The sequence below is a fragment of the Orbicella faveolata genome, unplaced genomic scaffold (assembly GCF_042242905.1).
Source record: "Orbicella faveolata isolate gen_17 unplaced genomic scaffold, um_ofav_v1 contig_34, whole genome shotgun sequence".
In the NCBI taxonomy this organism is placed as follows: Eukaryota; Metazoa; Cnidaria; class Anthozoa; order Scleractinia; family Merulinidae; genus Orbicella; species Orbicella faveolata.
In genome coordinates this window covers 31,449,212-31,470,945 of record NW_028301563.1, presented here as the reverse complement: position 1 = coordinate 31,470,945, position 21,734 = coordinate 31,449,212, and the positions used below count along the sequence as shown (strand labels likewise).

Sequence of the window (21,734 nt, the reverse complement as noted above, 5' to 3'; positions counted from 1 at the left end):
GTTGTTGCAATGCGTGTCGTTGAAGGCATTTTAAAAACGGTTCAGAGATGCGAGCAGCTAATTTGAACAGCTGATGGCCGAGGCAAACTGCCATAAAACACAAATAAATTTACAACAACAGTTTATTTCAGTGAAAAACATCATAATTTGGTGTCGTTATTGCGCATTTGCGGGCCTCTGTGTGCAGAATCTACGTCCTTTTGTGAGCATAATTTCGGAAATCAGGAGCATAATTTGGGAATTCTGGCATAATTTTGGCATAATTTGGCAAATTTTCGATCACTGCTAGTAGCATAATATGCCACTTTTAGGAGCACAATCGGCCAAGGCCTAGATTTGAACCACTTTGGTCCACTTCGTTCACTTCCTCCACTTCCTCCTCATCCTGTCCCTTCCTTCTCCCTTTCCCGCTCCACACCCTTTCTCACCTGGTTATGATTGGCTCATTTGAGAAGCCAAAGATCTTGAGGTATTTAGGGAGTTGTTTGGGGCTGTCTCGAAAGAGAAAGTACTTCTACACAGTTACATCGAAAGGAGTCGGTTCTTTTCTGTTGTTGCAGTCCAAGGTAAGAAGTTTAATGTACAGATGCTCAATTAACGTGAATTGTTTTCAGCCAGCTTTTAGTTTAAGCTTGTTTACGCCTGGTGCGTGTAAATGAACAATTTAAGCTGAATTCTTGTAGTGAGATCAAGTTCGGCTTGAATTCCTCGAAACAGAAACTTTGAAGTGAAGTTTGTCACCTTATTTATGGCATAAAAGCAGTGAAACAGCGAGCGGTACTTATAAAGCACAAGTGGAAGTTAAGTTAACTAAAAGGTAGCTTGTTAAAGTTGAAGCTGTAAAGATTTTGAACGGAGTTGGACGAACGCAGAGCGATCGCTCCATGGAACTGACGATAAGCTAAGGCGTTTGTATTGAAACTGTCCTCAAAATTTAATCATTGTATTCAATACCAGCTTCTTGCAGGCTGTGTTAATATTACCACTGACATTCTTGCTAATTTTATATTGTTTAGCCAAAATATGACAGCTAATAAACTCAAATTGCTTAGCCTAATTGTTATGTGATTTCTATCAGATTCCTCCCGTATGTAAAATTACTGGAAGCTTCGTGAATTGATTGTAATTTTTGTTTTCATGTGTTTTCAGATACTTATCAGAAGTAAGAAAGCATCCAAACCATTGTAAGTATCACTGTATACAAATGGAGAAAATGTCAGCAGAGGAGCTGAGGAAGGAGATTTATACAAACAAGAATGGAGGAAGCGGTTTACGTCTGCGTTATGAAGAGTTGTCAAAAGTTCCTGAAGCTGTGTCTGACCTGACTGAATTGGAGGAACTTGACTTGTCAGATAATTATCTGAAAGAATTACCAACAAGTATTAACAAGCTGAAAAATCTTAAATGGCTGAGATTAGACTGGAACCAGTTGAGAGAACTTCCACACAGTATTTGTGAGTTGAGTAACCTGACCAGGCTTAGTGTGAGTAACAACCAGTTGTCTGTTCTACCTTCAAACATTAAACATCTCAGTAAACTCTGGGTACTGTACTTGAGTGATAACCAGTTGACTACATTGCCTGATGAGATTGGTGAACTGAAGGAGCTGCTAGGGCTGTATGTAGCTGGTAATCCTCTAACATTGGAAGGAATGAGAAAGGTTGTCAAGCTACAGAATAAGATGAAGTTTTCCACAGATGTTACAGGTAAAGATGTGAAATGCTTAGTATTTTTATTTTATTTTATGTCTTGTGAATGAAATGAATATTGGAACATGTAGTTTAACTTAGAAATTACATAATTACAAATGTGCTGCTGACCTTTGAGTGTATCTTTTAGAAGAAGTATATTTAATATATATATATATGAAGCTTATTTAGATTGTTATTGTGGAAAGTTTAACTTCAACTGCATGATATAGGCATCCTTGTTACTGTTCATGAGTAGTGAAACATTTTTAAAATAATTGTCAAGGAGTGTAGTATACTTATTTCGAAGTTTTGTTTGACACTGACTCTATTTAAACGTTAAAACAACGTTTATAGCTACTTATACAAAGATGTTTCGAGCGTTTGTCCATTTAGGAGTATAGTGAATGAAATAAATATTGGAACATGTAGTTTAACTTAGAAATTACAAATTTGCTGCTGACCATTTAGTGTATCTTTTAGCCTGAGAAGAATTATATTAAATAATAGCTTATTTAAGATTGTTTTTGTTGAAAGTTTAATTTTAACTGCATGATTTATATAGGCATCTTCATTTCTGTTCGTGAGTTTTAAAACATTTGTTAAAATTTTGTCAAAGAGTGTAAAAATTTCTTGATGTTGTGGAAATTAAATTTGTTAATTGTACAACACATAATTTATACTTCTTTCTCCATGCTTTGCTATCAATACTTGTGTCAATGGTTTTGAGTGAAATTGAAGGTCAACCCTAACAAAAAGAGCATCTTATAGTAATAATTGCACTATGAATTGTCCAGAATGTGGAAAAATTCAAATTGGCAGAGAATGGAAATACTTTGACTGTATTCATAGTTTTTCCATGTTTTTAAAATTTTGAGCTTTCAACTTGGAAATGCAGCTCATTTATGAGTGCAACCTTAACTTACACAATTAATGTTTACATGGCATATACAAAGTGGTTAAAAATATCTTGTTTATATACAAGGTGTGAAATTCCCTTCCTCCTCATGAACACAAAAGTATTACTGTATTTTCTCGTGTATAAGTTGACCTTTCAAGACCTAAAAATCAGTCCAAAAATTCGCCCTCGACTTATGCATGGGTCAAAACTTGAGATCCAAGCACCAGTCAAATAATTAGCATAATAATTGTCTTTCAATGTAAACAAACATGTAACAAGAAGATCTGTTAGATCTTATAACCGCGCTTTAAAAATGAAATGGTTCGCACTACCGTTGGAACGCAGTGCACATTCCAAAGCAGTCATTGATGATTCTTTTCTTACTGTAGACATCACATCACTTGATCAACACAAATTGTATCATTGCACCATCAGTGGTAGCCGTTGACAAATCTCCGATGACGTAATGGTCTTAATCTAGAACTTTCTTCGGGATATGTATGGGCATTAACGATATGAACGACACAATAATAACACTATTAACAACAGCTTTCTTTCTTAAAAGTCATGATTAAATTTGATTGGTGTTTTCCACGAGTAAAGGGCTAGCAAAGTAGTCACACAAGTCATATAAAAAAAACCCTATCCCGACCGATGTATCGATTTTGGTCACTTCAGTGACCACAGATTGAAAACGTGACAGAAAATTGGCGCTAGTTTTGATTCTCACCAAATTTGTCATATCCCCCCTTGGGAGAATTTTGTTAAGTTAGCTAATTTAGTATGCAAGCCACCGTAATGGCGGTCGCCGCGGCGAAATGTTTATTTGCTCAAAATTGGGGCAAAATCTTTCAGAGATGGAAATCGGGACATTTGTAAAGATACAGAAAGTAATTTGGGACCAGTTGCTGGCTTCTAAGGCTGAATTTATCCAGAAGTAAGCTGTATTTTCGTTTTGTGCCGAAAGCCACGCGATGAAATATTATCGGTTTGTTCTGCTGTCTTGTTCTGTTTTTTCTCTTGGTCTTTTTTGTAGCCCGCCGAGGCCAGTCTTTCGTCTAAATCAGTTGGAAAAAGATGTTCCCATTCAAGTTTAAGCTCTCAGGCGATAATTCTGGAGTTTTTTGGCCGAAACGTTGGCTTTGTTATGTTGGTGTTTTTCGGTTGCTATGGGCGACCGTGGCTTCCTTTATTAGGTCAAGTCTGGGGAGTGAGGTCACAAAAAAATTCTAATTCTGGTTTTGTTAGATTTCGCTGAAATTTTAACACGATAAAGCTGGATTGTTAAGGAATAGATTTACCGCCTGCCAATGTGTGGTAGCTATTAATGCTTAAGTGATATATCGCTTCGAAATCAGGGTTTTGAAGAGATTTTTTGGCAACGTGTGGGTTCGGCGAGATTTTGTAATCGGACGTTTTTGTTGACCCCAAAGGAAAAAATATCCGGAAAAGGTCATTTCATTGATGATTCAAACAAATATAAATATGTATATGTTCCGAGCGAAATTTCTGCTGAAAAAATATAATTTTTGACGAACGCTGGGTTTTTAATTTTTTTCCCGCGAAAGTCAGTATCGGAGATGAGATTTATTAATGTTTCAACAGCTTTTGGCAAGTAAACATCACAGGTTGCGTGACTCAAAATTTGGCCGAGTGAAAGTTTGGGTCTGGTCGTATACAAAACGAAAAAAAAACCACGGGTAAACCATGAACTGCGCTCGGCCCATGGCCGCGCGGTTAATAAACAGCAGTACAGTTTATAGCGTATGTTCATTTAGCGATCTGTTTCTCTATATCAGAGCTTCAAGTTAAAATGCATCAACGTTGACCCACTAAATGTTAACTTGAATCTCGTAGACACTCACTGGCTTAATTTTGTCATAACAAACCGATATTTTTCCTGTAAATAAAGCTGTAGTAAAGCCGCTCAGAGAAAACATCTTCTGCGCTTTTAACTTCTCTGCTTATTAACCTGGCAGGATACAAGTGCGAGGACTTCTGTACCAGTAATTGACTGATTTCAAGGCTTGGCTACCAAGTTCCCAACACATGCGTTGCACTTTGTTTATGGGGTTGTTTTGAAAGTCTAGAGCTTCTTTGGTGTTTTGCCTGTCTGTGTTTTGCCTGAGCTAACCACCGACTGGTTAGCTCAGTTTGTAGAGCGTCGAACTACCGTGTGGGAGGTCTCGGGTTCGAGCCCCAGACCGGACCAACACTCAGGGTCTTAAAATATCTGAGGGGAATATGCTGCCTTTGCAATGACATCTGCAAATGGTTAGATATTCTAGTCTTCTCGGATAAGGACGATAAACCGTAGGCCCCGTCTCCTGCATCTTCACTGTTATGGTCAGCAGGGGACATTAAAGAACCCACACACTCATCGTAAAGAGCAGGGCACGAATTTCCCGGTGTTGTGGTCTGGTCTTTGCCCACTGTGCTGTTGAAATGCTCGGAGACATTAGCTGTTAAAGCTACTCTACAATCCCAGGGTAAATAAAGTATACTACTACTACTACTACTACTACTGCTGCTGCTGCTGCTGCTGCTGCTGCTGCTACTGCAACTGCAACTGCAACTGCAACTGCAACTACAAGCCACTTTTAATCTCTTTGCTCTCAAAAAGGTTCCTTTGAAATCCTTATGTTTGATTTTGTGAGCATTTGACAAAAATTATCATCAAAAAGCCCGCATGCGCATGTGTTGCTAAACTGGGTAAAACGCTTGTATCCATGCCATAATAAGCTTATTAAAACTGCGTGTTGAAACTTACTGTGATTTGTTCACATATCTGTGCTAGCTGAAAGATAATTCTAAGAAATACAAGATATGTTTTCCAAGAAATTCTAGCTTTTGGCTTCAGAAATTGGAGGTCGACTCATACACGGGATACACGACTAATACAGGGTATATACGGTAATTTCTTAGATATTCATGTTATACAGGTTATGTTTATCTTGCATGTATGAAGCTTTATATAAGAATTATAGACTACACCTTAATTATAATTCTTATTAATTGACAATTAAAGAATATTTTTCTTGAATTTTTATACTAGGTCATGTATTTGAACAAAAAGCAGAAGGACAAAGAGCACAAATGGCTTATGAAAAGGCTCTAAGAGATGGCTCTGTGAATGTTTACCGTGGTCGCATATTACTAATTGGTCAGGATCGTGCTGGTAAAACTAGTCTAAAGAAGAGTCTCTTGGGCCTGCCATTTGACCCTAAACAACAGAGTACTGAGGGAATTGAAGTACAGGCTTCAACATGTGAAATTGAAGTTGAGCAAGTTAAGAACTGGCATTCCACCCATGAGAACAAACCAGGATTGCTAGAGTGTTCTAAAGATATATCAAGGATAGTGGCTGAGAAACTGTGTGAAGGAAAAGAATTTAGGGCTGAAAGAAATGATCCCAGAAGGCATAAGGTTTGAATAAAGTTAAATGTTTAGAGGTACAATTAATGTATAGTTAATGCAGGCATCTCAAATGTATCAGAAACAGGTTAACTATCACCTAAGAATTTAAGAACAAAAGCACTTCCTTTTTAGTGCAGAGTGCACTATTGGGATGGTTTAGGGGGCTGATGTTTGCTAAGGCACCAAAGTACTAATGCCATAAGGTGTAAACTTTAATGTTTGTTTAATTAATTAATTTCAATTAATCAATTAGCCTTGCAGGAAGGGGAGTTAGGTAGGTACCAAGGTGCATTACGCAAAACCTGTCATATTTACGTTGCTTTCTTTAGCAACATGACAAAAATATAGATGTGGTTTTGCAAATCTCATGCTATCCTTGTGGTGCCATTCTCTTAAGAACAAAAGCAATTTGCTGCAAACGCATGCGCAGATTTGTTAGTGTGAAAGTCGTCTATATGCTAGGTGAAAGATACATTTAATACGGGACTACCCACGAACGTTGAGTGCCTTCCCTTGTGGTAGAACATAACATATAAGACGCATGCGTTCTAGCATTGCTATTGTGATAAACTCCGTTCTCGAGTTCAGATGCACGCTTTTTTTATTTTTTGTAAATGAGTGATATCACACTCGTTTTGGCTGGGGATAGCAGTTATATTTCAGGTAACGTCAGTTCTCCTTTGTTAGTGCAAAGAACGCTACTGTGACTGCATATCTTCTGGAATCTTCCATAGCTGGATTCAAGAAATGTCGCCTGCTGTTTCATAAGTATTGTGTGTTTGCCAGGGTTGAAATAGCGAATGGGAACATATTGCTTCTCCTTAGCAGCTTGTTTGTTTCCTCTTCTATGAAAGAGAGCACAAAGTTCATATTCAGCCGAAACTTTCCCGCGTTAGTTACATGTAAAACAAGTAAATTTGTGACAAGAAACATCATTATTATTGCCGCAGACTCCGTGGTACTTACTGAAACCTCCAATTAATTTCATCAGTCAATGAGGTGACTCGCTCACCTATGTGGGATATAATTTCGGTCAAGTAAAGATCTCTACCTTCAATACTTCTCGTTGAAATGCTCCTCAATGCTATTACTCGATGGCATTGTGTATTAGTTTGATGTGGTTTTATTGTTTACACCAACAGAATAAGAACGTACTCTTCCATGACTCGATGTGACTATTTGATAATTAGATTAGTTCTTGTTTATCTGTGCAATGAAAATTTGCGTTTTGAATAAAACAAAATACTCATCTTCGACTTTTCAGCAGATATTTAACTTTTATTTTCCATTTTAATCTCCAGCAGTGAGTAAAAAAACTACACATCTTTCTTATATTTTCGTGGAAACAAAGGTACCTTCTGGCACACATTGACGAGGAAAACAAAAGTATCAAGTTACAAACATTGGCGTGAAAAGTGCAACTGTTGCATTTGCTGCAATGACTTACAAAACCGTCTTGACAAACAGTAATTAATTGTAAGTTATTTTTGGGCCTTGAAAGAAAACACAAACATGAAACATACACACTGCTAAGATTGTGTCTTATCAAGTTTTTGTCTGCTCATATTCTGCTCAAAATAGTAGACTACCAAGGGAGAGAACGGCATACACTGTAGGTGAGGACCTATGTGACTACTGTATCAGAGCCGTAGATTACACTCTGCACTATCTGAGATTGTCTCACTAGTTTTGTTTTAGTTTGCAACATGTAACAAACAATCTGAGCTGATGTATTTGCTGTAGGTTAGCTTCCATTTTACTTTCTTTGGGCTATTATATCAGATCACCTCTCTCAGTTAGATAGTTAAATGCTTGCCTGTCTTAGAGCGAGATAACTATAATTAAATATTTGTAATGATGGAGCATTTAATTCAGAGGAAATTTCCATCTGAATGCATGGTGTGTAGAAGACATGGAACTGTCAGTCAGGGTCTCTTTCTGAGTACCTGTGACTTACTTTTAATTACCAAGTCATTAATCATTCTTTTGTTTTATAATCTATTCTAGGTTGAGGAGATTGTAGACTCTGAAATTTCCTCACCATCAAGAAAAGTAAAAGCAATGTCAAAGCAGTCCCATAATGGTGAACATTTCCCTGAATGTGGAAGTAGAATTGAGCTGAATGAACCTGAGGTAATGATCAACACCACGTCACCTCCTGATGATGTCACAAAGTATGTTCATCAGTTCCTGGAGTATGTTAGAGGTAAACATGTTGAAAGTGATATCACTAAAGAAGAATCTGTTACCAGTTTGGATGTGTGGGATTTTGCTGGACAGCACCTGTACTATGCGTCTCACCCACTTTTTTTATCATCACGTGCACTGTATATTTTAGTGCACAATCTCAGCAAGCCATTACTTGGGGAAGCTCAGCCGTGTGTTAGACAAGGCACTTGTGACATTCCTCTGAAAAACCCAAACAGTGAAACAAATCTGGAGAATTTGCTATCCTGGCTTGCTACAATTCACAGTATTACACGAGTGAAAGGAGAACCAGATATTGATGCTGAAAGTAGGCTGCGCTATCTGCGACCTCTGGTACTCATTGTCGGCACACATGCTGACAAACCATTTGAAGACATCACAATGATTAAGGAACAAATACAGAAAATAATTTCTGGTAAGGAGTATGGGAAACATGTGGTCCCACCATTGTTCAGCATTGATAACACAAGCTCACTGATCTGGAATAGGATAAAGAGAGTCTTTTGGCGGGGTCCAAAGGAACAAATATATCAAACAGGTATTAAAGTACTAATGTCTTGCTGTGTAAAAGTGATTAATTATTTAATACATAAGTATAGCCAAGCCTAAGAGCAGAGCTCCTGATTACAATAAGTAAACCTGGCTTGAGCCTGTGATCCAATTGAAGACCAGTACCTGGGCAGCAGTCAACTTAAAAAAAACAAAAAACATGAGACCTCAATGAGCTCTAAATCTTAGTTCACGATATGGTCACATGATACTGGTCAGTGGACACCTTGCTTTGACAAGTATCAATTGACCATAACATGGATGCCCAATATCAAAGATGTACACTCTAAATTAAGGCTGCATGTGCATGCCTTGACCTACACTGTAATAGCTGGAGTTTGACCTTTATGTTACATGATGTTGTCATTGTTGTGCATATGCACCCGTATGATGGCTGTGATGACCGTGAAAAAAGCAATTAATGGGTTCTTATCCGTATGATGCTCCACTTCGGGTCACCGGAGCTCTGTGCTAAGGGTGGAAGTGAATTTCCACAGAGATCAGAGCAGACTCTCTTTCTGGCTTGCTACTGGTGCTTGCTCTCAGAGCAAGCAACAGTATTTATGAGACATGCTCTCATGACACCAGATTTGAACCTATTTACAAGATACCTACATCCACACTGTAAGGATATCTCAGTTATGTATAACCACAGGATCAATGTCAAAACGTATGTTGTTTATTTTCAGAGCAAGAGGGGAAGATAGATAACATTCAAGAACTGCGGAACAAAATCATGGAGGTGTTGAGACAGGAACCATATATGGGGGAGAAGATACCAGTCAGGTAAGTAATAAATACATTTAGTCTTGTTTTTGAGTATTTTAAAATCAGCAAGGTATTGTTGCACTGACATTGTAGGAGAAGAAATAGGCCAATTTCAATCTAGAATTAAAATTTTAACTTAGCTATGAGGCTTTGGGAAATAAAACAAAAGAAAATTAATTCATCCCTTATCCTTGGTGCAATTTCTATTTGGTAGACAAAAATGGTTGTCACAGCTCAGTCAATTTGCCAGATGCCCAGCCTTAATGAAACCTCTGTTTGTGACAACATTTTGATGGCTTTCATAAACTAGCAAATCAAATGTTAAGAACTGTTGTGTGCACAGGTAGGGATACACATGAGTGTTGTTTGAATACAAATGTATGATCTTGTCAAATCTGCTTTTATAGTTCTTGCACTCTCATTGTTGGCAATTTGAAATGAAAGCCATGAGAACATTAATATTATATGGCAAGGATTTGAAGGCGTTGTCAGAGGTTAATCAAAACTTGTTCATTTGTGGATAGTATGGCGATCTTCAAGGTAAATAGTAGAAATAATGGCTTGTCATGTAATGTGATTAATTTTCTCTGATGTCTTTTAGATGGTTTCTGTTTGAAAAGGTGATTGAAGCCATGATTGCCAAAGAGATTTTTCACATAAATCTGGTGCAACTCCAAAGCTATGCTAAAAAGCACTGCTTTATAGAAGATGAAGATGAGTTTGCTGGCATGATCAGTTTCTACCATGGCCTTGGTATGATTATCAAGCATCGCAGTACAGTTGTTCTGAAGGCTCAGTGGCTGATTGACCTTTTGAAGCAGCTGATAACTATTCCACACTTTGATGAAATGGTAGGAAAAAAAATTTCAATATTAGAAATTTCAGTGTTTAAACTTTACCTGATCTTTTCCTCAAGTGGTTGTTGTCACATTTTTAATATTTGTATAGCTGAAAAACATTAAGTTACAGTATGTACACTACGGTATATACACAAACATGTAGTTGTTCATCTTTCTATTAATTTGGCCAACCCTTCAGAAAATATATCATTCTACATGATGCAGTGCCTATAAGGTACTTGTAAATTATCTGATTAACCACCAAGTTAGGAAAACCAAATATGAAATATAAATATTTTCAAATTGTATAGGGGTGAACAGGTTCAAATTTTTGGGCTAACTAGTGATGGTTTGATGCAAAAGTGTTCAGATTTTTTTGTCATATGTCAACACCAGGACACCTTATTTCAGAGGAAGAGATACAAAGCTGTATTTTCCAACTGTGCTTGTTAATTTTCTGTGTTTTGATTTGAATTTTGCTTAGTGTGGAATCGTGCATTTGTTTGAGCTTGTTTGAGCTTAAATTACAGCTTTGTTTAAGCTGGAGTCCTGCTTTGTTGGCTGTAACAATGCGTTACAAAAGGAATATTGGTTATGAATAACAAAGGCTAATGCTTTTGCAAGAACTCGTTTTACTGTCTTGGCGGTGCATTAAGAATGCATATGCCATGTTGGCTTAAATGCAACATGTTTGAGTGGAGGTGATTTAAATATTTTGTCACATTACTTTGTATTGTTATAGCTACGTTGGGACCACTCAGTAAACTTATCATATGCTAGGAATGTCAGTACTACATGAAGAAACATCTCTCAGTATATGTTTAAAATGAACGTATGTTCCAGAATCTCGGTTTTAATAAGTAACTGTTACATGTAGTTTTGACATAAAAGCATTCCCTATTTGAGAGACTGCTAAGTGTACTTACAGTTTTTGCCATTGTCAATATAGTCTTTAGCCTCGTGTGAGGCTAAAATAGCCAGGTAGCATTATGCATGTACTTATAATTGTCATTATGATGATTTTTCTTAGGATCCTGTACATGCCAAGTACTGGGATGAACTGAAGAAAAACGGCATCCTCTGCATGGAACACATCGATCGTGTCTTTTCCAAGTTTATTCAACAAGGTGTTATCAAAGATGACATCTTGAACATGATGGAGCAGTTTGGTTTGATTGCCAAGTTCTCACCCTCCCCAAGTGATGTAAAATACTTTGTACCAGCTCAACTTGAACCATCACCTGATGACTTTTGTCAAATAGAGCCATCCCACACTGATCCTTGTCCTTTGTATCTCCACTTTGTGCATGGCTTTGTCCCTCATGGTCTGTTCTCACAGCTGGTGTCACAAACCATTCGTTGGTGTTGTAAGAAGACTTGGCCCATGGAGCACCCCATGCTGTACCAAAATGGAGCTTGTTTCTTTATTGGGAAGCAAGTCCATAATTTCATTCTCATTTGCAAGAAGAGTTTCATTAAGATCATCTTAAGGCAAAGAACACAAAGTCATCAGGTGTCAGCAGACAAGTCGGAAGAACTACCTACACTAGTTCGGGAGTTTGTGGAGAGAACTTTGCAAACCTTGTCACAGGAGCTGCCATACCTGAGCGGACTGCAGTATGAGTTGTGTGTAGCCTGCCCATACTGTCATCAAGGGAGAGATGGGGCTGGTCAAGAGTGTTCAAACCATAGAAGAGTGTCATGTGTCAATGAGGAGTGCTTCCACCTCCTTAAAATGAAAGAGGATCAACCACTGATCTGTACTAGGAAGCCCTGGGGTGAAGAACACCCTGTCCGTGGCCTGGAGAAATGGTTGTTGAAGAAAACTAGCCAGGTATGTGATTTATGTAATCTATATATTTAATGAAAATCTACTTAATGAGAAAAGATCTGTGTTTCACCTGCATTTGGGGGGTGGGGGTGGGGGGCTGCTGGTGTTGGACTTCCTTTAAAGCACCATACAGGCAAGCTGTATCTGAAAGGAGGTAGTGATTTCAGAAGTTGAAGAATAAAATGGCTTAAATCATCACAGGATCCTGTGAGATCTTGAGAGATTTGTTAGGATGATAACTAGGATTGGTGTTTTAGTTAAGATGCTGGACAATGAAAAGAGATCCTGTGAAAACTCATTTAGGATCCTACACAAGATACTGTAGAAATTCTACCAGTGTAGTCCAAAGGGTTTGGGTAACCTTTCCTTTGTCTACTGTAGTATGTCAAAGGGACACCAGCAACTCCTTAGGTACCATGTTGTATGGAGGGAATCCGAAAGTATCAGCTTTTCTGAGAAAAATGTTTAGTGGCTGAGGGATTGGACCTCCTTGAGTTCTGCTCCTTTGTCAAGTAATTCTTTCTACTCCATCCTCCCCCCAAGGATTTATTTTGCCTGCAGGTCTTTACTGCAATGCTATAGATGTGAAAGGGAGGTGCAGTGGCCTCATGGTTAATGTGCTTGTCTCTGGATTGAGCAGTCCGGGTTCGAACCCTGGCCAGGGACATTGTGTTGTGTACTTGGGTAAGACTTTACTCTCACAGTGCCTCTCTCTACCCAGGTGTATAAATGGGTACCGGTGAACTTAATGCTGGGGGTAACCCTGCGATGGACTAGCATCCCATCCAGTGGGGAGTAGAAATACTCCTAGTCGCTTCATGCTACAGAAACCGGGATAAGCTCCAGCCTGATGGGCCACTTGGCTCATATACAGACTTAACCTACCTACCTTACCTATATATGTGAAAAGTGAACTAATCAACATGACACGAGCACAGGACAAAGTAAAAATCTGAGTCAGATTTTTTCTTTTTTCTTTGTCCCACACTGGTGTCATGTTGATTAGTTCACTTTTCACATTTCATTGCAGAGGTTAAATTATACCTCTGGAGAAATGATTTGATTAAGGTCAGTTACTTATAAAAATCGCAAAAGATTAAAATTGACTGTTTCATGTTGAAGATAATCATTAAGACGCTACAGAAAGTTATTTGCTAATTGGTTGTAAACCTTTTGTGTCTTTGATTGTAAAAAGTCCTTATCAGGCTAAAAGTCCCATACTGGTAGAGTTCATCTAATTTCCTGTAGCATTAAGCAGTAGGTGTATTTTTACCTCCCCTTGGAGGATGCTAGTCCAGTGCAGGGTTACCCACAGCATAAAATTTGCTATACTCAGTATAGTATACATTCATACACTGGGGTGGAGAGAGAGACTGTGAGAGCAAAGTGTGTTTCCCATGAACACAACACAGTGACCCTGTAAAGTCTCAAACCCGGACTGCTTGATCTGGAGGCCAGCTTTAATTGTAGGTGTGGTTCTCTTGTAGGATTTGAGTCCTTCTGCCAGAGTTCCCACTACACAAGATGCACCTGCAAAAGACAATCAAGGGAAATCTGATACAGCATTGAGTGTTACTCTGTTGGCCAGTGAGTGGGATTCATCTAAAGGAGGCTTGTCAACCCTAAACAGACAGCTTGCCACAGAATTGGCCCAAGATGAGCAAGTAAATGTCACCCTCTTAGTCCCACAATGTTCCTGTTCTGAAGAAGGGAAGAGGACTGCTGAAAGCCACAAAGTGTCCATTAGAGAAGCAGAGAGACGTCCAGGCTATGATGACCCCCTTGACTGGCTGAGTTTCCCACCAAGAGACCTTGCCATTGACATCATAGTGGGTCATGGAGGGAAGCTTGGTAAACAAGCCCAGGTCATTAGAGAGTCGCAGGGTTGTAAGTGGGTGCAAGTAGTGCATACTGCTCCTGAAGAACTTGGAATGTACAAAGACTATCCAAAGGCCATCTCCAAAGGTGAAGAGAAGAACAGAACTGAAGTAGACTTGTGTAAATTGGCAGATACTGTTGTTGTAATTGGACCCAAGTTGCAGGCAGCATACTCTTCTTATCTGCGCTCTTGTAACAAACACAAAGACATCATTCAGCTGACACCTGGCCTGTTCCGTGAATTTTCAGATGTAACACAAGTAGCAAATGATGGTAACGAATTTAAGGTACATTCATACATAATTAAGTAAACATTATTTATCTTTGGGTTGATGAGGCGGATTTGATGTTTGATATGCTAATTTGCCAAGAAATAAACACTACTATACATGTAACAAATAATGAAAAAGAAAAAACAACAACAAAGAAAATAAATTGGAATAACAAGAATAATTATTAATAATATATGATAATTTATATTTAAAAAATTCTAACCAAAAAACAGTAGTGGACTGCTTTGTAAAAAGATCAAAGTGTTTAAGGATCTTAAAGTGTCTGATGTTGATCCTTGTAATGGCTGCTGAGTATTTTATTGATTTTAACCCATTGACGCCTGAATGAAATTGCCCGCGACCCACCCCTAATTCCCTGGCGTTTTTTGGAATTAATTCCTGAGCGAGTGAAAGCACAAAAATAAACCATATGCACAGTAACCACAGACACAGGATCAGGTTTCAAGACATCGTTTATTTAAAGTTGAATAAATGAAGGGTCAAAATATTAAAAAATATTAGCAAACAGAACTCAACCTAATGTGTAAAACTGATGAGAAAACAAGAAATTATATTATTTCTTTACCGCGCGACAAAATGTCCCACAGAAGCTGAGAAAATTGACTTTGCGAAAATGAGTCAATTATTGACTTTGGAGGACAAAAACGAAACCAAATACAACAGAATTGAATTTCTTGTACTCTTACGGCTAACATTTGAGAAAACAACGAAAATTAAAAGCGAAGAACTCATGTAAAAATCAATCTGAAATCAAGAAATCAAGTAATTTCTTCGCCACGCGACGAAAATCTTACGGCCCTGCGAAAGAAAGATGAAAGTCGTAAATCAAAAAGACGACAAAAACAAGCGAATTATTTTGAGATCAGTCGTATTTCAACTGTGTTAAATCAGTGGCCATTTAGTTCTTTTCTGAGCGGTTCTGTAGTAGCTGAATAAGACTCCAAAAAATATTTGAACGAAGCGAATAAACTAAATATACAAAGCGCCTAGAGGTTGCCGTAAATTAAATATGCAGAAATCCAGCGTGTAAGTTACTGTTCACTTTTAAAACCTAAAATTCCCAAATATAGGGAACCAAATGGAAGAGATGCGAAAGGAAGTTCAATAACAATAAATTTTCATTCAAGCTGAGACGAAGAAACCTATTTAAAAGCAAAAAATTGTTCAAAATTTCGCAGACATGCTTCACTGCATGACCGCATGTTCAAATTATTCTTCACGCTAACGCGAAAGCTTGAGTTTTTGCCAACCGCTTTTGCAGTCATTTTAACGCCCGTGGCTTTACCAATCGTTCCAAAAGTTGGATTCAACTTCGAAGTAATAATGTACATTACCATTTTTGTTTCTGAAATCCGAAAAGCCGCTTTAAATCTGCGATCTGTCGTTGAAACTTACTTGAAAGCGCTCCGATCTTCATGTTTTCTCGGCGGTTGTAGGAAGAAAAACTTCTTCACCAGAAAGTTTTGAGGACTTCTGAGGCCACCTGAACATTGATTTGTATTTTTTCTATTTTAAAGCCCAAAGCAGTAATTTATCCGTGTTAGGAATGAAAACAAGACCTTGGAAGTGTTTTAGATTTGGACCGCAACGCGCCATGTTACCTGCTGCACTTTTCGAGCGCGCGATTTTAAGAAGAAAAACCGCCTTTCTAGGACCCCTAAAGTCCTCTGAAAATATGCTCAGAAAGTCCATTCTGATTGGTTTATTTGTCCTCAAGAACAATAGAACAATAGGGGAACCAAAGAATCTTCAGCGACGGTAGGAAAGGCAATTGTCCCCATGTGCTTTTTTTTGGGCGGTTACGGGCGGCACAGGGAAATGGAGTTTTTCGCATGGGCGGTTACGGGCGGCACAGGCGTCAATGGGTTAAGCCAAAGTGAGTAGTATTAGGTTTGGGTACTGGAAGCTTGTTAGGCCTTCTCAGGTTTTTGATGTTTCTCTTAAAGGTATTGACCTTTGGCCGTGGTGATCCTGAGGACTTCAGTCTCAAGGGATACGACATTGCTGCTAAAGCAATAGCTGAACTCAAAAAGGGTTCTTACAGGCTTATTTTTGTTGGTGCACCTGATGGAAAGCAGGAAGAAGTTGCAGAGAACCTCCTGAAGAGCGGTATTTCTAAATGTCAGCTGACCGTAAGAAAGTTTTTACAAAGCAAGGAAAGTTTGAAAGAGTTGTTTTGTGAAGTTGACCTTGCCATCATGCCGTCCAGGACTGAGGGATTCGGATTAACTGCACTGGAAGCATTGTCTGCTGGTCTTCCCATTCTTGTAAGTAGAAACTCAGGATTGGGAGATACACTGCACACTTTACCATCTGGCAAATCATTTGTGGTAGACTCTGAGGATCCTAAAGATTGGGCAAAGGCAATTGCTTGTGTCCGTTGTAAAGACAGAGCAAAGCGACTTCAAAAGGTTCAAAGACTGCGGACATCCTATGAAGAGACGTTCAGCTGGGAGAAACAGTCTGAAGCCCTTATTGAGAAGATGTGGAGTTTGGTTCATGGTGAGGCTTTTGCTCAATTAATTGTTTTGGTCAATACATTTTTAGAGTTTTAAGTGTTGTGCATCTTCACATTATCTGTTTTGCGGCATATCCACAGAATGGACCATCCCTAGTTTTGTGTAAGCTGTTATAAAACAAATTGAAGGGGTGCGTGCAAAAAAGCCCTAAGTGACTCCAAGTCAATTTTCGGTAAAATAGCATTTTCTTGTTTCATGCAATTTTAGCACTATTCCTTCATTTAAAGAACGTGTACTGTCTTGGAAAATAAAGAGAAAGCTATTGTCGTGCTCATGAAGACGTTTTACCCATAGAAATAAAAAACTTTGAACGAAATCAATGAAAACAGGAGAAATAAATAGCTAACTCGTGTCTGTAATATAGAACTAAACAACTGAAGCGTGAAAGAACCCGCGTTTCCTGTGTCACGTGGACTCCTAGTAGTGAAATCTAAAGTTATAACGCTTATATTTACTCGCGGACATTTAATTATTATCATTTGATATGCTTACTTGCTCAATAGATATTGTTATGGCCAGTGGTAGGGTTATAACCAGATGTATTCCGCGTGGATCAGAAAGCGCGAGCCATTGGAAATATGTCCTCGTCCTTCTTATACGCATGCACAATTTTTTTTCTTACCCCCATTCTTCGATCGGCTGACAAGCGCCTATCGCGATCCGATTTTATTCCTCTTTGGCTTTTTTTTTACGTAAACCATTTTCGCCCGAAAGGAAAGAGGATCCATGTTTAGTCAACTTGATCGGTAAAACCATGTCCCCGCTTCGTAGTGTTGACAAATGCGCTATATTCTCTTGCTCTGTTTTATTTTGAGCTGTCAAATGCATTACCAAAAAAGGGTATAATTTTTGTTTGTTTCTTTGTTATGTTTTCTTTGATTGGGGGGGGGGGAGGGGGGGGCGCAATCTATCTGACTGTACTGGAGTGGCAGGATGACTAAAACTGGCTACTTAAGATGGAACTAGTTGAAGTCTGCTCACGAGCCTGCGTGAGGAAAGGAGAGATTGCAATGACTTCTCACCGACCTTTGAATTACGCTCCCTGTCTCGTCGCAAACATTCGTCAATACACTCGTAATGATCGTTTTCATGTTCGCATGAGTGATTATGAAGCGCGTGTCACTTGCTGATCCTTGCTCATTTTCCATTGTCCAAAGTTGTTTCCCGTAAGATGAAAAACCAGTGAAACAAGAAAATGTTCCTCCTTAAGAAGGGTTTTAGGTGTTAGAATGTTTTTTACAACTAATACATTTCACTTCAATTATCATTATGGTCTGGATAAAAGCGCACAAACTGGTATTCATAAACAATGGACAACAAATTTGAGTTTGCAGACATACTGTCATTATGCAATCAAGAAAACGCTGAACATTATTTACCTCAACTGGCACGTCTGGGGAAAAAAACTGTGTATCTATGGTTTATCTAACCATAACAGCACTTTAGCCAATCGGTTCAAAGGATATGGTAAAAACAGGAAGCCGCAGCTCACGCTGGGCACATTTTTGTGGTGTTGCACTGAAATTACGCCAAATAACGCGGCAGGAATCAGATATTTGAGAGACACGGCAACAAGTATGACCAACTTTCGTGGTTAACTGTGATTACTTGATTACTTTCAGTGGTGCATAGTTTTGTAATTCGTTTTTTTTTTTTTTTTTTTTTTCACACCAACTTTAGACCAGAAGATGCCAAATTAAACAAGATGCGGCGTTATACAACGGCTATTTATTCCTGTGAACTCGGAGCAAGAGAGTTATCAAAAGCATGCGCTAAATATCCCTACTATTTAATTGGAAGAGCAGATGCCTTCTACGCATTCTTCTTAAAATGAAGTTTTCGATCGCTAAAAGAACGACTGCTTGCAAACCACACGTTTTGCAGCTCGCGATTTCCATGATGAATTAAATTTCTCGATAAACACTGCCAGGTCAAAAGCTGACCTCGGGTATCTGCAGTGCAACCAGAAAATATGACCTGACCGGAAACCCAAGCTGATCGAAGACCAAGACAATTACCCATTGGGAAACCTCGGGTAAATATTTCCACTGTTGAATAAATTTAAAATTTTAATGTTATATTAAAATAATATGCAGAGCATTTTATATCCATCAGGAACCATGGGTTCAATGTCTTGTAGTTAAAGTTTAATCAATACATGCACGCTGTATAGTCAGTGTACATCTGTGTTTTTTGTACAGTATGTAAAATAACTGAGAAAATAAGAATCATTAGGAAATCGAATTACTCATTTTAAACAAAGCTTTAATTAACAAAAGTCATTCATTTAACCAATCTGGGAACTCAAGCCAGGGGCACTTCCTCAAGTTTTGGAGGGCATATTCGCTGAGCTTCATGTCCAAGTTTTCCTGGTCAGTGTCCTCGGCATCAGGAAGCTAACAGTCAAAAGAGAGAGAATCTTAGCCTTCATGACTTCCACAAACCCACAACAACTGTTACATTGTATTACGACTTGGGGCCCTGTGCACGCATTAGACAAAATTTTGTTTTCAGTTCCGCGAAATAAGTTCGCAAGGTGATTCTCCTACCAACTTGTCAAACGTAAAAGGCGCCAGAGTCCTGCTTCGGAGCATGATAAATTTTTGGCAGGCGTACAAACTGAGAGATTTTTCAAATTAACGCGCCATGATTTATCTCGCTTTGATCTCTCTTTTACCTCTGATTTCGCCATGTGATTGACACTTTGTGGTCAACAAATATTTTACTGTTTTCGAGTGCGCCAACGGTTACCAAATTGAAAATTTGACTGAGACAATTTTTGTCGCAATTTTGGTAGAGACAAACAAATTTTGTCGGCCTAGTGCGCACGGGCCCTTGCCTAAGTTGTGCACTTACCTTGCATTTAAACCGCTTAAGTTCAATGGCAGGCCGTGCCAATGACACTAGACTTAAATCACTTTCTTCTACCATTGCTTCCATTGTCTTCTCGTCGAACTCTCCTTCTTCTATTTCTTTAATTTTTTTACATTGTTCCTCAACCCATTTCTCGTAATCGAATTCATCGTCTTCCCCGTTACCACTGATCTGATTGGAATCTTCCTTTTCCCCAACTTGTTCTTTTTCTTCACATTTCTTCAGCATTTGTTTAATCTTTTCGATTTGCTTTAGAATCCCTTTATGAAATTGAGGGATCTCTTCCTCCTCTGAGCTAGAGTCGCTCTCCGGCCTCACACATGTCAGGAGTTGCCTACAGACCGGTTTGTTGTTCGATTCAGCCATTTCTCCCTCTCGAATTAGCATGTGGCATCATATATATACGCCCGCAGGAAAACTTCTTAGCAACCGTTGGATGTCTTATGACCACCCATTGTCCAAGAAGATTGTCTCATTAAATAAGATTTTATTCAGCCTAATAAATTCGTTTTGAAACGAATTTCTTGCAAAGGAGGGCATGCCAGAATAACTTTAACTACATATAGATAGAAAGCGGAATGAGCAAAATCTTGATAGACATGTAGAAGGAGCGTGACCAGTTTGTAAACTTTGGCCCAGGCTTAGGGTGTGGTATTGTAGATAATAATTTGTCTAGTCGCCCAATTAGATGAAAATACAGTCAAACCTCCGGTTGCGACCACCTCTCCTCAGCGACCAGTTTTCAAAAACACCAAAATTTTCAAAGTCAAATCACTACATTTGAAACCTTGTAAGCGACCGCGACCACTTTTAGAGCCAGAAATTTGAAATTTTCTTTTGTTTTTAGCCTCCTGTAAGCGACCAGTGGACAGATAATTGAACGCAAACTGGATAATAAGGTGTTGTAACGGAATAGCTGGTTTTCACATGACGTCACCAAAATTCGAACTACAAAACTATTGATCTTCCTGAGAATTTACTGAAATGATGCATAAGAGCAGCTGAAAACAAATATTCATGCAAATTTTCGCTCTGAATGGGTTTTGTGATATACTACGCTTGAATTTCTAAGCTTTTGCGTGACGCGGCATTTACATGACGGCCTAGATGCCATGATGGTTAAAAAAGTGATTTATTTCGGGGAACTTGGCCATCTAAATAGTTTATGTCTTAGAAAAAGTAATATTTTAATGTTTTAGAGTTCCTCGAGAGATAAATTCACGCTTTTGTAGCAAAACTCAGTGACAGATGTTTCTTTTGGTTTCCGGCCGCTATGTTGGTGCCCATACGGATGGGCACCAGCATAGTCTCCAAAAATTTGGGTAAAAAAACTTCTCAACATATCTCGCATAAGAAAAATTGTTGTGACCAGAATTTTGACGAGTGTCTTTGCATATTTACCCTCTTTCATTTCCCAAATTCTGGGCTTTCTCTATTGACCGGTTTCGATTTTTTTTTTTTTTGATCTATTTTGAATTGCGTGAGACCGAAAACCAGCAATCACATTCCTGGATAGTACAAGAGACGGAAATTTCTCAGTGGGAAGTACCGAATTTTCTCTCAAATCGACTTTTCCCATGAATAAAGCATTTAAAACAGGGACAAGTCTCTTCAGTCACCTTATGCTAATCAGGGAAAATTTTTACCCAATTTGGTCTATGCTCTCGTAAGCGATCACCTCCCCTAAGCGACCACTCAGACGTGACATTTTGGGTGGTCGCTTACGAGAGGTTCAACTGTGTACACGTATGCAAGGTTGTTCAAGGTGAAACCCCTACCGTGGGTAGTGAAGATAGTAGAACAGATTGAGAACTATCTTGTAAGGTGTTTCCCTTTTCAACGGAGTTAGTGAAAAAAAAAAAAACTTGCCCAGCAAGAGTACACAAAACAGTAGCTTTGCAATTTGTACCGAGTAGGTGGCTATTAACCCTTTGAACTGAGAAAGGTTTTGACCGCACAAAAGTATCCT

The 21,734-nt window shown here is 38.7% G+C and overlaps 2 protein-coding genes across 5 annotated transcripts in view; one reads left to right on the top strand and one right to left on the bottom strand.

The window, feature by feature from the left end:
* The first annotated feature begins 421 nt into the window (after positions 1-421).
* The window catches only part of LOC110060494 (uncharacterized), a 46,729-nt gene continuing 25,416 nt past the window's right edge, over positions 422-21,734 (top strand). For all 4 annotated transcript variants that reach the window (XM_089271273.1, XM_089271272.1, XM_089271271.1 and 1 more), the window contains exons 1-9: positions 422-566; positions 1,150-1,706; positions 5,645-6,015; positions 8,014-8,752; positions 9,453-9,549; positions 10,133-10,382; positions 11,401-12,204; positions 13,689-14,366; positions 16,319-16,874. In XM_089271273.1, the coding sequence (XP_089127399.1) occupies positions 1,205-1,706; positions 5,645-6,015; positions 8,014-8,752; positions 9,453-9,549; positions 10,133-10,382; positions 11,401-12,204; positions 13,689-14,366; positions 16,319-16,874 (3,997 nt within the window). In that variant the 5' untranslated portion in view covers positions 422-566; positions 1,150-1,204. The remainder of the gene's footprint in view (positions 567-1,149; positions 1,707-5,644; positions 6,016-8,013; positions 8,753-9,452; positions 9,550-10,132; positions 10,383-11,400; positions 12,205-13,688; positions 14,367-16,318; positions 16,875-21,734) is intronic.
* LOC149105764 (uncharacterized) lies at positions 18,561-20,494 on the bottom strand. Its single transcript, XM_089271291.1, has 2 exons — positions 19,748-20,494; positions 18,561-19,287 (listed from the first exon to the last, which is right to left on the bottom strand). Exons 1-2 carry the CDS (start codon positions 20,150-20,152, stop codon positions 19,171-19,173), a joined length of 522 nt encoding a protein of 173 aa, XP_089127417.1. The 5' UTR covers positions 20,153-20,494; the 3' UTR covers positions 18,561-19,170.

Excerpts from the sequence above, each read along its gene's own strand:
- LOC149105764 (XM_089271291.1), bottom strand. The coding sequence starts at position 20,152 with ATGCTAATTCGAGAGGGAGAAATGGCTGAATCGAACAACAAACCGGTC. Across the intron at positions 19,288-19,747 it reads TTAAGCGGTTTAAATGCAAG|CTTCCTGATGCCGAGGACAC; the intron begins GTAAGTGCACAA and ends TTTGACTGTTAG.